General features: G+C 40.1%; 1 protein-coding gene across 4 annotated transcripts in view; it reads right to left on the bottom strand.

Moving 5' to 3' along the window:
- The window catches only part of TIA1 (TIA1 cytotoxic granule associated RNA binding protein), a 36,416-nt gene that overhangs the window by 16,055 nt on the left and 3,454 nt on the right, over nt 1-16,907 (bottom strand). For 2 of the 4 annotated variants that reach the window (XM_008062370.1, XM_021714649.1), the window contains exons 2-6: nt 9,830-9,926; nt 6,112-6,210; nt 5,271-5,325; nt 5,066-5,098; nt 3,745-3,832 (exon numbers count right to left, since the gene is read on the bottom strand). In XM_008062370.1, the coding sequence (XP_008060561.1) occupies nt 3,745-3,832; nt 5,066-5,098; nt 5,271-5,325; nt 6,112-6,210; nt 9,830-9,926 (372 nt within the window). The remainder of the gene's footprint in view (nt 1-3,744; nt 3,833-5,065; nt 5,099-5,270; nt 5,326-6,111; nt 6,211-9,829; nt 9,927-16,907) is intronic. The other 2 variants (XM_021714650.1, XM_008062371.2) reach the window with 1 other exon arrangement.

The following is a 16,907-nucleotide window of genomic DNA, read 5'->3' as shown; positions in this document are numbered from 1 at the left end:
AATTTATAACTTGCTATCTGATACCATATTCTACCTAATAATTAAAAAATTAAAATAAAAAACTAAAAGAATGAAGAGTTGTATATTTCCTAAGCTAATTAATTACTTCATTTGTCACATCAGTTTATACCCCCCTTTTGGACTAGAGTAAATTTGAGAATGTGACATTTTCAGAAATGTTAAATCATTGAGAAAAAATACTACACACACACACTTTAGTTTTAAACTATACAAGAAAAGATTTTACACTGAATTTTTATAATAGCATTCATATAAAATTGATTGGAAACTATAAGATATAAAAGCAAAATTTTAAAAAGTCAGAAAGTAAAAAAGCACGCCAACATTTATCCACTGTGAACCGTAGCTTGTAGTTAGCCAGGGCAATTCTGTCCATTCTTCAGAGACACTCTGCAAAATAACCAGAGCCCTATTATTTGAGATTGAGTAAAAACCCAGCCATGATAGCTAAAACTCCATACCTCAAAAAATTGGACTCAAATTGTGCTTCACAGGCAATCTGCTTTTAAGTTAGCCAGGTATGTCACAATGCTTGTTCTCTCAGGACACATGAACAAAACAGGCACTTTTACAACAAAAACCCAAGTCAGAAAGCCATGCAATGTAATTTTATATTAAAGTATACACAAGCATATTTTAGATCATTTTGAGCGATTTATTAAGTGTTTAGGGTCAAAATGACAAAGAGATGGTAGTGAAAAGGGAAAACTGATGCAAGTCAATTCTCAGTATGTAAAAAAAATTAATAAATTATCTGTATGGTACACATGCATTTAATTTAGTAGCTGACTCACTTCTACATCATAATTTGCTAGCCTACCCTAAACTCAAGGAATAGAAAGAGTTTAAACTGTGTAAATCAGGGCAGTACTACATTTTTTAATGCAAGATATTGTAACAGACCACTGTTTGTTACAAACCTCCTATAAACCAAGCACTGATATAGGCACTCTTTAGAGTGTCTGACTATCATGAGAACCCTGAAACATACAGTCACCAACTAATCTCCTTCAACAACAACAAATCAGGAAAATATGCTACCAACTGCCAGATGATTCTTTTAAATGTAGGAAAGCTAACTCCTTGTATAGCCTAAAACTCAAACATTATTCATCAACTCAACACAGTATCATAAAACTTAGAGAAGCCTTACCAAGAAAACAAATGTATACACCAATAATCATGGGATCATAAGAAAATCTATAGACTAAAAATATGATACAAGAATATACTTAACAAGGCTGGGCTCGGTGGCTCAGCCTGTAATCCCAGCACTTTGGGAGGCCGAGGCAAGAGGATTGCCTGAGCCCACGGGTTCGAGACCCACCCGGGCAACTTGGCAAGGCCTCATCTCTACAATAAATCAAAAAAACTAGCCAGGAGTGGTAGCGCGTGCCTGTAGTTCCGCTACTTGGAAGGCTGAGGCAGAAGGATCGCCAGAGCCCAGCAGGTTGAGGCTGCGGTGGCTGGGACCGTGCCACTACACTCCAGTCTGGGTGACAGAGTGAGACTCCAACTCAAAAAACAAAAAAAAAGAATATACTTAACAAAAAAGGAACTTATTGATCATGATTAAAAAGTCATGAAATTGCTAAAATTTGAAGGTAATTCAACTAAGCTCACCAACTGTTAAATAATCTTTGTCTAATCCCAAACTAAAATACTTATGTTTGGCTGGGCGTGGTGGTTCACACCTATAATCCCAGCACTTTGGGAGGTTGAGGTGAGAGGATTGCCTGAGCCCATGGGTGTGAGATCAGCCTGGGCAACTTGGTGCGACCTCATCTCTATAATAAAATTTTTAAAATTAGCCAGATGTGGTGGTGCGTGCCTATAGTTCCAGTTACTTGGAAGGCTATGGCGGAAGGATCGGCTAAGCCTAGTAGGTAGAGGCTGCGGTGGCCGTAAGTGTGCCACTGCATTCCAGCCTGGATGACAGAATGAGACTCCAGCTCTAAATAACTAAATAAATAATAAAATACCCATGCTTTTAGAAGTTACTTCAATCAAGATAGAAGCATGTAATAAAATAGTTACATAATCTGTTTACAAAATTAGAAAAAGTTTTTCTTAAAGTTTCAGAAAATGATAGCCTTAAAAAATATTCAAAGCCGGGCTTGGTGGCTCAGCCTGTAATCCCGTGCCTTTGGGAGGCTGAGGTGAGTGGATTGCCTGAGCCTGCGGGTTCGAGACCCGCCTGGTCAACTTGGCGAGACCTCATCTCTACAATAAATCAAAAAAATCAGCCGGGCGTGGTAGCGCATGCCTGTAATTCCAGCTACTTGGAAGGCTGAGGCGGAAGGATCGTTGGAGCCCAGCAGGTCGAGGCTGCAGTGGCCGGAAGCGGCCACTGCACTCCAGTCTGGGCGACAGAGTGAGACTCCAACACAAAAAACAACAACAACAACAACAACAACAATTTGCCAGGCATGGTGGTACATGCCCGTAATTCCAGCTACTTGGAAGGCTGAGGTAGAAGGATCGCCTGAGTCCTGGATAAAAAAATAAAAAAAATTCAAGTCTTACTTATTTCTCTCTGAGAGGATTCTCTGAAGAAGTAGCAGTAAAGATCTAGATTAGGCTTAATTCTTTTATCGTCCTGTGACTACTATGAGAATACCAAAATGAAAACACACAAAAGTTTTCATATAGAGATTTAGAGTTCTTGAGAGGCTGAGGTTTAAAACCCTCCATGTCTAGATATCTGAAAGCAAGCTAACCATTATTAAATCCTAAATCATTAAGACAAACAACCAAGAAATTAAAACTGTACTTATTTTCCTTATCAGTTCTCGCAAAGAAAAATATCATCTAACAGAACAGTACATTTATAGCTCTAATTTTGTGACTGTCTTTAAAGTTGGCCATGCCTCAGTCGCTATGCACTATCACTTTCTAATCAATTAAATATAACTTTTCAAATACTACTGGCATTTACTTTCCAGTCTCATCTTTTCATATCTCCCGTTGGTCTATTCAAATCAAACTACAGCTAGTATTTCCTTTTAACTACTCTTCTAGATGAAACAGTAATAAAGCAACCAGAAATTCTGAAGAAAAATTTCTAAATTCAACGATTACTCCTAAGTACTATAAACAACTTGTTATTCTTCCTGTAATAGGACATGCTTTTCAACACATTAAAGTTCTTCTAGTATGAATGCTACCCTCAAGTAAAATATTTACAAAGGGTCTAAAATGTATGATTAATAACAAATGCAAGCAAGACAGTGCGTCACAAAATGCTATAAGGCTATTACAGTACTACAGACTGTTAACAGTCTTAAAAAAGAGGGTAAACTGTTTTTTAGGTTGAATTGTTAAGGTTTATTTATGTTAAAATATATTAACACAAAATGCATGGTATCATAGATGCCCAATGGATTTAAATTCCTTAGTCATAGTACAATATTTTCTAAGATTATCACCAAGCTACCATGACATCTATCTATAACAAGTGATAAAATACATGTCAAATTTGTCTCTTAAAAGCTAATACTAATTGCAAAAGGATTTTAAGATAATTGAAGATCAAAGATTTATTCATCAATGGGAAAACAATCTTTTGTTGTAAATTAACTTTTGAATAATCTCTAAACAATGTAACTTCTTATATTCAAGTGTTAAAATTAATGTCCAAAGCTCACAAAATAATTATTTTCAACTTACTTCTACATAAGATAGTTTCTATTTAAAAGCATTTTATTATCTTCTGTTACTTACGATATTCTTCCAAATGGTGCAAAAGCAGCTTTTATATCTTCAGTTGTAATTTCTGGACTGAGATCACCAACAAAGACATGGAAATGATCTTATAAGGGGAAGGAAGGGGAAGTGAAAAGAAAAATAGAACTTTAGAATTTAAAAAATACTAAAATCTATCCAATAAAGTATTCTTAAAATGATTTATGAATTATAATAAAGTATAAATAAAATACTATCCTATATCTATACAAATCCTATCAATTTTAAACATAATGATCAAGGTAACAATATAGCAAAGATTCTCCTAAAAAGACTGACATATCTAACTGGAGACTGACAGTTATATTTCTATTTACAGTCAATTATTACACTGGTCTAAGAAAATAAACTAATAATATACAAGTTTCACTTCTGCAAAAAATTTAATGACTTAGTTACCGTTCTAATAGTAATTCTTTACTTTTATTCAATTTACCACTATATTAAGCTTTACAAATTAGAATAAAATAGTGGTATCGTGAATTACGTAGACTAGATTTGCCTCAGTTAACACAATTTACTGAAGCTAGATACATGATATACTTGGTTTAACCATATTTTGTGAAGAACAATCAAAGAAATACCTTGCATTGCAACAGTTTGATGTTAAAGTATTTGACAGTTTTCTCAAAAGCCAACAGTTTTGGTTGCCCAGACATTACACCATTCAGTTTATGTGAATCCATGTGCAAGTGAACTAAGACTGAAGGCAACAGAATGAAAACAGTAATCCCTTCACTTTATATCAGAACCATTTAAAAAAAGCATTGGAGAGAAATAACCATCCCATATCTGAAGTTTTTAAAAAAGACAATCATCAAAAAAGAAACACTTTTTAAAAAGGCAAAATTGTTGGACCAACACTTTAAAATGGACACATATATATCAATTTTGGCAAAGTATCTTTGGAAATAAAAGTTACCCATATTTGGCAAGCCTTAAACAACATATTGGGTTGCTCTTTGGGAAACAAAGTTTCAGGAACAACTCAAGCATTCCGAAGATCTGGGTATGATGCCCAGACAGTGACCTCAGGGAAGCAGGGTATCTTGCCCCTTAGCTGGTGAAAGTTCTAAGACATCAGCGGCTACCAAGGGGGTCAGAGAGCTTGAACTAGCATCAAAGTAGTAAACAAGCCACACACGGTGAACACTAAGAAGGGGGGAAACACTGCTAGAGACAAATAGAAACACGACCTCCTCCCTCCCCACTCCCCCCAGTATCAAACAAAAAAAACTTCAGGTGGTTAGTGAATACCCTCTCAAGAGATTTCATTTTATGTTTAAGAAGATACAATTACCTTGTGAACGCTGTGTGCTGACAACGGTACTACCTGATGACAAAGATTAGATTTGTTCTTAAATTTATTAACACAAACACATTAAATCATATCTTAGGATAACGATCAAAACATTACTGCAAACATGTATGATGTTTATATGCTTTACAATAAAACTACTGGGTATAATAAAAACAAATGTTCAAAAAGTATAAAATGTACTTACTGCTTGTATCTTTCTTTTGACTGCTGGGGGTTGTTGCCCAATTCACTTTGACTTCCTAAAATAAAATTTTTCCAAATTTATATTTCACAAAAACAAAGCTCAAAATCAGATTTGCATCTATGAACACATAGGAAGTTATACAGCTGAGATGAAACATTCAAGGTGATATCAGTTCTGATCATACTTATTTAGGTATTTTTTTCCTCATTGTTTCACTGTCACCCAAGCTGGAGTACAGTGGCACCATCATGGCTCACCACAACCTCCAACTCCTGGGCTCAAGTAATCCTCCTGCATCAGCCGCCCGAGAAGCTGCGACTACAAGTGTGTGCCACCACTCCTGGCTAATTTCTTGATATTCTGTAGAGACATGGTTTCACTATGTTACTGGGGCTACTCTTAAACTCCTGAGCTCAAGCGATCTTCCTGTCTCAGCCTCCCAAAATGCTGGGATTATAGGCGTGAGCTACGGCATCTGGCCTTTAAAATCTTCTTACCCACACTTAGGCCAATCAAATCCTAATCTTTATCTGTCTCTGTTAACATTCAATTAACCTTTCTTACCTAAATGCATTTTTTCTTTCATTCTTTCCTATTAGCATCCAAGGTTGAGTAATCCAACAAATATTTTAGTTTTTACCATGTACACACCACCATGGAAAATACTAATGTAAACACCGGCCTCTGCCCCCAAAAGCATGAGTCTAGCTTTTTAATATTAAATGTGAACTGATCCTTTGCTAAAAAATTAAACATAATGTTTCTAAAAAAGGAAACAAAGTCATATGTAATTTATCAAATTTTCCATTGCACGTCACCTTCTTTAATTATGACAGCTTACCTTACCCATTATCTTCCGTCCATTCATAGCAGCTAATGCTGCAGCTGCATGACGATGCTCATGAAACTCCACAAAACAATATGGATCATTTCCAGCTGTCTGTTAGAGAAGAAAGATAAAAGCCAATTTTAAGCTATATTCTCCCATTACCTTAAAATTGTGGAAAAAAAAATTTTCTAACCAAGTTTTATACATCTAAGTTATCAGACCATGGAGAATGAAGGTTCCATATTATAAGTACATTTTTAGATTTAAAAAAGTAAACAGCCAGGCCTGGTAGTGCACTCCTGTAGTCCCAACTACTTGGGAGGCTGAGGCAGGATGATTGCTTGAGCCCAGGAGTTTGAATTCAGTGTGAGCAACATAGCAAAGCCCCATCTCTAATAAAATTAGAAAGTTAAAAAAAAAAGTGTATACTTAAAAACAAACTTTTTTTTTTTTGAGTTGGAGTCTCACTCTGTTGCCCAGACTGGAGTGCAGTGGCCGCTCCCGGCCACCGCAGCCTTGACCTGAAGGGCTCTGGCGATCCTTCCACCTCAGCCTTCCAAGTTGCTGGAACTACAGGTGCGCATTACCACGCCTGGCTAATTTTTTGGATTTATTGTAGAAATGAGGTCTCGCCAAGTTGCCCAGGCGGGTCTCGAACCTGCGGGCTCAGGCAATTCACTCACCTCGGCCTCCCAAGGCGCGGGATTACAGGCTGAGCCACCGAGCCTAGCACCAAACTATTTTTATAGAAAGCTATTTCCTTCAACTTGTTATACTATGCTACTATAATTAAATCTTTCATTAATGACTAAGTGTCTCTGTAAATATATATCAGAAAATACATATATTTTCTCCCCATCATCATATAATCATTTACTTAAGCTACAGAGATCAAAGTTGGAATAGATTTCTACTTTGGCTTTTCATGAATTTTCCATCCTTGTCCTGTTATAGGTTACTTTTTACTGCTACTAATGTATATTATCTCCTTGCTACTTCTAACTTGCTAAGTAACAGAAAATCTTAGTCAGCATTGTTAAACCTGTTTCTAAAATATAGGTAAGGCTGGGTGTGGTGGCTCATGCCTATAATCTCAATGCTATGAGAGGGTGAAGTGGGAGGATTGCTTGAGGCCAGGAGTACAAGACCAGCCATGGTCAACACACTGAAACTCTTTTTCTAAAAATAAAAATTAGCCAGGTGTGGAGATGCGCACCTGAAGTCCTAGCTATTCGGGAGACTGAGATGGGAGGATTCCTTGAGCCCAGGAGTTGGAGGTTACAGGGAGCTAAGATTGTGTCACTGCACTCCAGCCTGGGTGACGGAGTGAGACCCTGTCTAAGAAATAATAACAAAATATAGGTAAATAGGCTCCAGGAACTAAAAAGGTTCTCTGGTTAATAAAGCTTTAGAGTAAGTTTCAGAATGTAGAATTTCTGACATCAATTTTTTTGCCTGCTCAGAAGTCTTTTAAAAATTTATCTTCTGCTGGTGTTCCAGGTAGTTGGGGTTATATGATAAGTAAAGCCTGGATGTTCTATTATGAATTAAAAAACAGAAACAAATCCAATATTTTACACCTATTAGTGAAAAATACTAAATGATTTAGTAGTCCATTTAAAAATTATTTCTAGCCTGGCACGGAAGATCACGCCTATAATCCCAGCATTTTGGGAGGCTGAGGCAAGAGGATTGCCTGAGCCCAGGGGCTTCAGATCAGCCTGGGCAACTTGGAGAGATCCTGTCTAAGAATTTTTTTTTCTTTGGAGCCGGAGTCTCACTCTGTCATCCAGGCTGGAGTGCTGTGGCATGCTCATGGCGACTGCAGCCTCGACCTACTGGGCTCAGGTGATCCTTCTGCCTCAGCCCTCCAAGTAGCTGGAACCACAGGCATGTACCACCATGCCCGGCTAATTTTTTGATTTATTGTAGAGATGAGGTCTCACCAAATTGCCCAGGCTGGTCTCAAACTCCTGGTCTCGGGCAATTCTCTCGCCCTGGCCTCCCAAAGTGTTGGGATTACAGGCCTGAGCCACCACGCCTGGCCAAAACTAATTTTTTAAATAAAAAGAATGCAAGCATATATACATATTATCAGCTTTTGTGAACACCAGTCTAAGGGTGTGACTAAACTGAAATTTAGGCCTGAATAATATAAACCAAAGATTTTGAGTGAAGAAAAACCAAATTTTAGAAAAGATGCCAAAGGCCTAGCTAGCTTTTTCTGTAGGCTAGGCAGTCACTGACATTTTGCCTAATGATCTTTACCCAGGGAAATATATGACCAGAGAGAAAGAGTCGCAGCATGCAAACTAATAGGGAAGATTTCTATTCAGATAAATCAATGGGGTTTTACATGCTTGCTTTGCCACATTTCCTCAAGTACAAATGAGAACAATATCTTCTTTATAACGTTTCTCTTGAGCATTTGTGATAATGTATTAAAAAACCCCATAGGCAGCAAGTATTCTGCAAATGCTACTACTGGAATAAGGAAGGAGACCTAGATCAAGAAAAGCCTGGTTTTAAATTCCTCATTTCCCCCCTTTCCATCTCATCTTTCTCTACAGGTACAGGGGTCTTTATTCCTTTATACAAAGGTTCATCGGTATTAAATGTGATAGGAGAATGAAAAGGACAAGAGTGTTTGTTGATTCCACCGATAACATATGTAGATGACCCTACAGCATTAAAACAAAGGTTTGACAAGATCTTAATAGCTAAAACAACAAATCAAAGCAAATTGGCTAAATAATTGCTTTTAAAAATACCGAGTAAAAAACAGACTGGAATAAAACAGGAATGAAAGTAGCAGATACACACATAAATGATTTTCTTTTTTGGAGAAAACCGAAAGCTTACAGGAAGGAGATACTATGGGATAAACAGACTTCTCCTTTGCACTCTCTTTCCCATTAAAAAACTGTAAATGTATTTTCAAACATATTATGATCTACATTTAATGATTATTACACTTAATGATTTCATATGTTAGATAAATGTGTTCAATGTTTTTTCTATACATTAAGGTCTAAATTCGACAAAAACTTGATTCATGACCTTCAAAAATAAAGTTAAATACACTTTTACTGTATCAGAGGTCTATTTTTTAACCCCATTTCCCAATCTAATTTTTTTTTTTTTTGAGTTGGAGTCTCACTCTATCACCCAGACTGGAGTGCAGTGGCCGCTCCCAGCCACTGCAGCCTCGACCTGCTGGGCTCCGGCGATCCTTCCGTCTCAGCCTTCCAAGTAGCTGGAACTACAGGCATGCGCTACCATACCTGGCTAATTTTTGATTTATTGTAGAGATGAGGTCTCGCCAAGTTGCCCAGGCAGGTCTCGAACCCGCGGACTCAGGCAATCCACTCACCTCAGTCTCCCAAAGTGCTGGGATTACAGGCTGAGCCACCGAGCCCGGCTTCCCAATCTAATTTTAATAACCAAATTTATTAGCCAACTAATTGACACCACATACAAAACAATTCTGATGCCTCAATCAACCTTAAAACAAGAGCCATATACACATATGATTCTCATTTGCTTTGGAAATGATTACTTCTATTCTCTTCTTCCTTTATTTAGTAAAACAAACTCAGTCATCAAAACAGATTCATTGCAAATTCACTAAAATTTCTATGACTTTAGACTATATAAACAAAGAATTCCCAGAAGTAATGGTTTTAATATATATAAAAAAAATAAAGTTAACTAAGTAAAATACCCTTACATCCATAATCATTTTGCAGTTTTTACAAGGTCCAATCTGGCTAAAGAGCTGGAGAATTAGAGCTTCTGTCACATCCCTGGAAAGGTTACCGACGTATCTGAAACACAAAGAAAAGCAATTTACCTTTTGTTGCTGTTTTAAAGAAATGGGGTTCCTGTAATCCCGCGCCTTTGGGAGGCTGAGGTGAGTGGATTGCCTGAGTCCGCAGTTTCCAGACCTGCCTGGGCAGCGAGACCTCATCTCTACACTAAATCAAAAATCAGCCAGGCGTGGTAGTGCGCGCCATAATTCCGGCTACTTGGAAGGCTGAGGTGGAAGGATCGCCGGAGCCCAGCAAGTCGAGGCTGCGGTGGCCGTGAGTGGCCACTGCACTCCAGTATGGGCGACAGAGTGAGACTCCGACTCAAAAAAAAGAAAAAAAAAGAAATGGGATTTCAGTCCAGGCAACTTGGCGAGAGACTCTCTACAATAAATCAAAAATTAGCCAGGCCTGGTAGCGCGTGCCTGTAGTTCAAGCTACTTGGAAGGCTGAGGCGGAAGGATCGCCGGAGTCCAGCAGAGGTTGACGCTGGGGTGGCCGTGAGTGTGCCACTGCCCTCCAGCCTGGGTGACAGAGTGAGACTCCAACTGAAGAAAAACACACACACACAAAAAGAAACAGGGTCTCCTTATATCGTGCAGGCTGCTCTCAAGCAATCCTCCTGAGTACAGCTACATGCCACCATACCCAGTTCAATTTACCACTTAAAATGTGCTTCAAATTAGCCAGGCGTGGTAGCGTGCACCTGTAATTCCGGCTACTCGGAAGGCTGAGGCGGAAGGATCGCCAGAGCCCAGCAGGTCAAGGCTGCAGTGGCAGGGAGCGGCCACTGCACTCCAGTCTGGGCGACAGACTGAGATTCCAACTCAAAAAGAAAAAAAAAAAAAGTGCTTCTTCTGCGTCAGTTTCTAAAGTTGCTTAATGAAAAATAAATTTGAGGAGAGGTAGATTTTTGCCTTCAACTATATTAGAGAGTAAGCCGGATGCAGTGGCTCATTCCTGTAATCCCAGCACTTTGGGAGGCCAAGGCGAGAGGACTGTCTGAGTCCAGGGATTTGAGACCAGCCTAGGCAACTTGGCAAGACCTCATCTCTTACAATTAAAAAAAAAAAAAAAAAAATTAGCTGGGCATGGTGGCGCGCACCTGTGGTTCCAGCTCTTTGGAAGGCTGAGGCGGAAGGATCACTTGAGCCCAGCAGGTTAAGGTTGTGGTGGCCGTGAACGAGCCACTGCACTCCAATCTGGGTAACAGAGTGAGACTCCGACTCAAGAGAAAAAAAGTTAGGGACTAACTAAAAAGTTTGTCAACACTTCAAAATCTCTTTCAAAATAGAAATATGCTATTTAAAAATCAATTAGGCCCGGTGCAGTGACTCATTCATGCCTATAATCCCGGCACTTTGGGAGGTCAGGGTGGGAGGAATGCTTGAGCCCAGGAGTTTGAAACCAGCTTTGGCAACACAGTGAGACCTTGTCTCTACAAAAATAAAAACTAATTAGTCAGGTGTGGTTGTACACACTTGTAGTCCCAGCTACTCAGGAGGCTGAGTCAGAAGGACTGCCTGAGTCCAGAAGGTTGTGGCTGCAGTGAGCCATGATCATGCCACTGCACTTTAGTCTGGGGGGCAGAGTAAGACACTGACTTAAAAAAAAAAAAAAACAAACAACAAACATGGGCTAGTATATGCCCATGTTTCAGTCAAGGTTTTGCAAATTAAACCTGTTGCTTCGTTTTAAGTTTCTAGGCTTACCTTAGGAAGATAAGCTTTAAAAACTCTCAAATGAGCCGGGCTCCGTGGCTCAGCCTGTAATCCCACGCCTTTGGGAGGCTGAGATGAATGGATTGCCTGAGCCCTGGTTCAAGACCCGCCTGGGCAACTTGGCAAGACCTCATCTCTACAATAAATCAAAAAAAAATTAGCTGGGTGTGGTGGCATGCGCCTGTAGTTCCAGCTACTTGGAAGGCTGAGGCGGAAGGAACACCGGAGCCCAGCACTCCAGTCTGGGTGACAGAGTGAGATCCAACTCAAACAACTCAAAAAACAGCAACAACAAGAAGAAAACTTTCAAATGAACCATTATCAGATGTATATAATATTTTATAAAATCAATCCTGGGAGATATGGCAATTATTTCTACTTCTAATATTACCAAGTACATTGACTTTCCCAATTTTTAATTTACATTATTCTCCTAATATTGTTCAATTCAGGTAGACTGGAAATACAACAAACACATTTCTGAAAAGTCATGAACAAATCACTCATCAGGTGTTGTGGATGATCACAAAGGGATAGGGAACCTTTTAACGAACATTACTGCTCAGTGGAAGAGGGGTGAGAAGGAACAGAAACACACCAGATAATATGAGTTGGTGATTAATAAACTAGATTCATATAAGCAGTGCATCACAAGACCAAAGAATTGGGATGCTTTTTATTTAAAGGGTTTAAAATGGGAGCCTGAAATGAGATTACCTCTAGGTATGTTACAGAATTAGAGGCTTATTTCTTCTGAAACCAGAGAAGGTAGTCGTCTCCCAAGAACTGTAGAGCTACTTATTCTTCTGTCAGGTACTCTTCAGGTTTGAAGAAAGGAATGGACTACCTACCCAGAAAAATAAACATTCAAACATGCCCACAAAGTGTGGATTCAGCTTGCTCTTTCTATCTACTGTTCAACAAACAAATATTGAGTGCTTAGCATGTAGCCACTGGAATAGGTTAAGATGGCAATGGGAGAAGTGCTGAGTCTTAAGAAATAACAAACAAGCCTAGGCAACATAGTGAGACCCAGCTCTACAAAAAAAAATTTTTTTAAATGGCTGGGTGCGGTGGCTCACCCCTGTTGTCTCAGCTACTTGGAAGGCTGAGGCTGAAGGATTGTTTGAACCCAGGAGTGTGAGGCTGCAATGAGCTATGACTGCACCTCTGCACTCTTGCCTGGGTAACAGAGTAAGACTCGCTCTTGAAAAATAAAATAAATAATAACATTTATTATATTGCTATATCAGGTAAATAATGGTACTCAAAAAAGGGAAAGCAACCCAAGAGCAATTTATCAATATTAGAGGTTATTATTATACCAAGTCCTTATTCCGAAAACCAGTAACTAAAGAGACAGAATAAGCATTTCTCCATCTTTTGAGTAGGAACTCCAGAAAAGAGTAATCGATAGGGTCTCGTCAATGAGGAAAAGCTCTCCTTTACAGAATAATGCTAGTTAATAAATGTAAACAGACAGTATTAAATTAACAGTGGGGAAGTCCTGATGAAATAACTGATTCAGGCAAGGATCTTTATGTTAAAACTACTAGGCGAAATAGTCAAAGGTGTCAGTTATCACACAGGTTACTTAACTAACTGCAAAGGGAAACCCTACCTTAAAAAAATAAGAGCTCTGGGCAGGGCGCGGTGGCTCACACCTGTAATACTAGCATTTTGGAATGCCGAAGTAGGACGATCACTTGAGCCCAGGAGTTCAAGACCAGCCCTGGGCAACATAGCAAGACCTCATCTCTACACCGAAGAAGGAAAAAAAAAAAAAAAAAAAAAAGCTGGCATGCACGTATATAGTCCCAGCTACTTGGGAGGCTGAGGATGGAGGATCATTTGAGCCCAACAGATCAAGGCTTTGGTGAGCTATGATTGTGTCACTGTACTCCAGCCTCAGTGAGAGTGAACCCTGTCTTAAAAACAAAACAAAAACAATATCCTGACTGATATAAAAATCTGTACTGGAGCAGATGCAAACCAAGGTTCCCTGTCATGATATCTATTAGATTACTAAACAAAAATGTAATGCTTTATTTATAGTTTTTATTTTTCAACTGCCTTATTTTTTAAAAATAACATTAAAATATGTCTTTCCAACTGTTCCATGGACTTGCCGTTAACCACATGGATTGAAATATAAGGTGAGAGGACTGCCTGAGCCCATGGGTTCAAGACCAGCTTGGGCAGTATGGTGAGACCACGTCTCTACAGTAAATCAAAAAACTAGTTGGGCGTGGTGGTGTATGCCTGTAGTTCCAGCTACTTGGAAGGCTGAGGTGGCGGATAGCCTGAGCCCAGAAGGTCAAGGCTGCAGTGGTCATAAGCATGCCACTGCACTCCAGCCTGGGTGACAGAGTGAGACTCCAACTTAAAAAAAAAGAAAGAAATATCCCATGCTGCCATATTGGTATTTACTGCATCACCACTGAGATGATGTACCAATCTTGTGCAGAACTGGAAAGACAATAGTAGAAGACAATTTAAGTGTTAAGGCAACCAAATGAAAAATGTTCTCCTTGAGCAACTGAATAAACACGAACATGAACTTTTTTTTTTTTTAATTCGAGTCTCACTCTGTTACCCAGACTGGAGTACTGTGGCACACTCACAGGTTCAAGTGATACTTTCACCTCAGTCTTCCAAGTAGCTAGAACTACAGGTGTGCGCCACAATGCCCAGCTAATTTTTTGATGTATTGCAGTGACGAGGTCTTACCAAGTTGCCCAGGCTGGTCTCAAACCCTTGAGTTCAGGCAATCCTCTCGCCTCCGCCTCCCAAAGTGCTGGGATTACAGGTGTGAGCCACTGCACCCGGCTGAATGTGAACTGTTAATGATATTGTGTCAATGTAATCTTAATGTGAAGAATTGTATTATGATTATATAAAAGAATGGCCTCGTTCTTAGGAAATATATGGTAAAGTATTTAAGCCTAGTATCATGTCTTCAGCAAACTTAAATGGTACAGGAAAATAACAAAAATCATAAGGTAAATTTGGCTAAACATTAGTAATTAATAATTTCACATGAAAGGTATCTAAGCTATCGATGTACTATTTTTGATACCTTTCTATAGTTTTTTTTTTTTGTTGTTTGTTTTTTGACTTGGAGTCTCACACTCACCCAGACTGGAGTGCAGTGGCCGCTCCCGGCCACCGCAGCCTCGACCTGCTGGCTCCAGCGATCCTTTCGCCTCAGCCTTCCACGTAGCTGGAACTACAGGTGCGCACTACCATGCCCGGCTACTTTTTTTGATTTATTTTAGAGATGAGGTTTCGCCACGCTGCCCAGACGGGTCTCGAGCCCGCGGGCTCAGGCAATCCACTCACTTCAGTCTCCCAAGCGCGGGATTACAGGCTGAGGCACTGAGTCTGGCTTCTATAGGTTTTCAACTTTTCAAAATAATGTCTGAGAAGTGAGATTCAATGGAAAAAGTCATCACTGCTATTTGTGAAAACCTGACAACTTTGTCAGGGATAGAATTTCATGTCAAGCTGCGCTTGGTGGCTCAGCCTGCAATCCCAGCACTTTGGGAGGCCGAGGTGAGTGGATTGCCTGAGCCCGCGGGTTCGAGACCAGCCCGGGCAACTTGGCAAGACCTCATCTCTACAATAAATAAAAAAATGAGCCAGGCGTGGTAGCGCGCGCCTGTAGTTCCAGCTACTTGGAAAGCTGAGGCGGGAGGATCACCGGAGCCCAGCAGGTCGAGGCTGCGGTGACTGTGAGCATGGCACGGCACTCCAGCCTGGGCAACGGAATGAGACTCCAACTCAAAAAAAAGAATTTCACATCAATTGTTTTTTTGATTCGGAGTCTCACTCCGTCGCCTAGGCTGGAGTGCTGTGGCACGCTCACCACCACCCCAGCGTCGACCGGCTGGGCTCAGGGGATACTTCCACCTCAGTCTTTCAAGTAGCTGAAACTACAGGCGCATGCCACCATGCCCGACTTTAAAATTCTATTGTAAACCGGGCTCGGTGGCTCAGCCTGTAATCCTGCGCCTTTGGGAGGCTGAGGTGAGTGGATTGCCTGAGCCCACGGGTTCGAGACCCGCCTGGGCAGGGGAGACCTCATCTCTACAATAAATCAGCCGGGCGTGGTAGCGCGCGCCTGTAATTCCAGCTACTCGGAAGGCTGAGGTGAAAGGATCACCAGAGCCCAGCAGGTTGAGGCTGCGGTGGCCCAGAGCGGCCACTGCACTCAGTCTGGGCGACAGAGTGAGACTCCGACTCAAAAAAAAAAAAAAAAAATTCTACTGTAGAGATAAGGTCTCACTAGGTTGCCCATGCTGGTACTCAACTCGTAAGCTCCTAAGGCAATCCTGTCACCTCAGTCTCCCAAAATGCCAGCATTACAAGAATGAGTCACAGCATCTGGCATTAATTCTTATTTTTGAAGCTGACAATTAAGTTCAATAGTTAAAAAATCAAGAAACTTATTTTTATCAGTACAGCTCTAGAAAATTACCCTACAGATAAAATTTATAAAGCAGAATGCTATACTGCATTTGTTTTCTGACACACACATCATATAAAAATGCATCCCAAGTACAAGAAAGAGAAAGAAAAAAATAAAAAAGTAAACATTAAATAAAATTATAATGTAGAATTTGATGAGGCCCCTATGAAAATTTGAGTAAAAGGCACGAATAAGTTATGTTTTTACCTAATGATAAATTTCATGAGTGTCGGCTTTTTTTTTTTTTTAAGCTAGGGTCACTCAGGCTAAAGAGAGTGCAGTGTTCATCATCATGGCTCACTGAAGCCTTGACCTCCTGAGCTCAGGCGATCCTTCCACCTCAGCCTCCCAAGTAGCTAGAGGCACACACCATGCCCTGCTAATTTTATTTTTTGTAGAAACGCGGTCTCCTTATATTGTCCAGGGTAGTCTTGAACTCCTGGGCTCAAGCAATCCTCTTGTCTCAGCCTCTCAAAGTGCTGAGATACAGGCATGAGCTACCATACCTGGCAAGAGTAGAGATTTTTGTGTTTATTCTAGATACCTACTCTCTAGAACACTGCCTGTGCTCTGTAAATATTTGTTAAAGAGATACTGTGCTCTTTCAGAATGATGTCTGAACATCTGCAATTTGCTATGAAATTATCTCATTTTTGCCTGAGTTACCCTGGGGGAAAAGGATATGTCTTTTACCTAATTAAGAAATAGTGTAAGCCGGGCTCCGTGGCTCAGCCTGTAATCCCGCACCTTTGGGAGGCTGAGGTGAGTGGATCGCCTGAGCCCACGGGTTCAAGACCCGCCTGGGCA

The sequence above is a fragment of the Carlito syrichta genome, unplaced genomic scaffold (assembly GCF_000164805.1).
Source record: "Carlito syrichta isolate Samal-C Ts95f unplaced genomic scaffold, Tarsius_syrichta-2.0.1 Scaffold305689, whole genome shotgun sequence".
NCBI lineage: Eukaryota > Metazoa > Chordata > Mammalia > Primates > Tarsiidae > Carlito > Carlito syrichta.
Note: the sequence above shows the minus strand (reverse complement) of the source record. Positions and strands in the feature narration are given on the sequence as shown.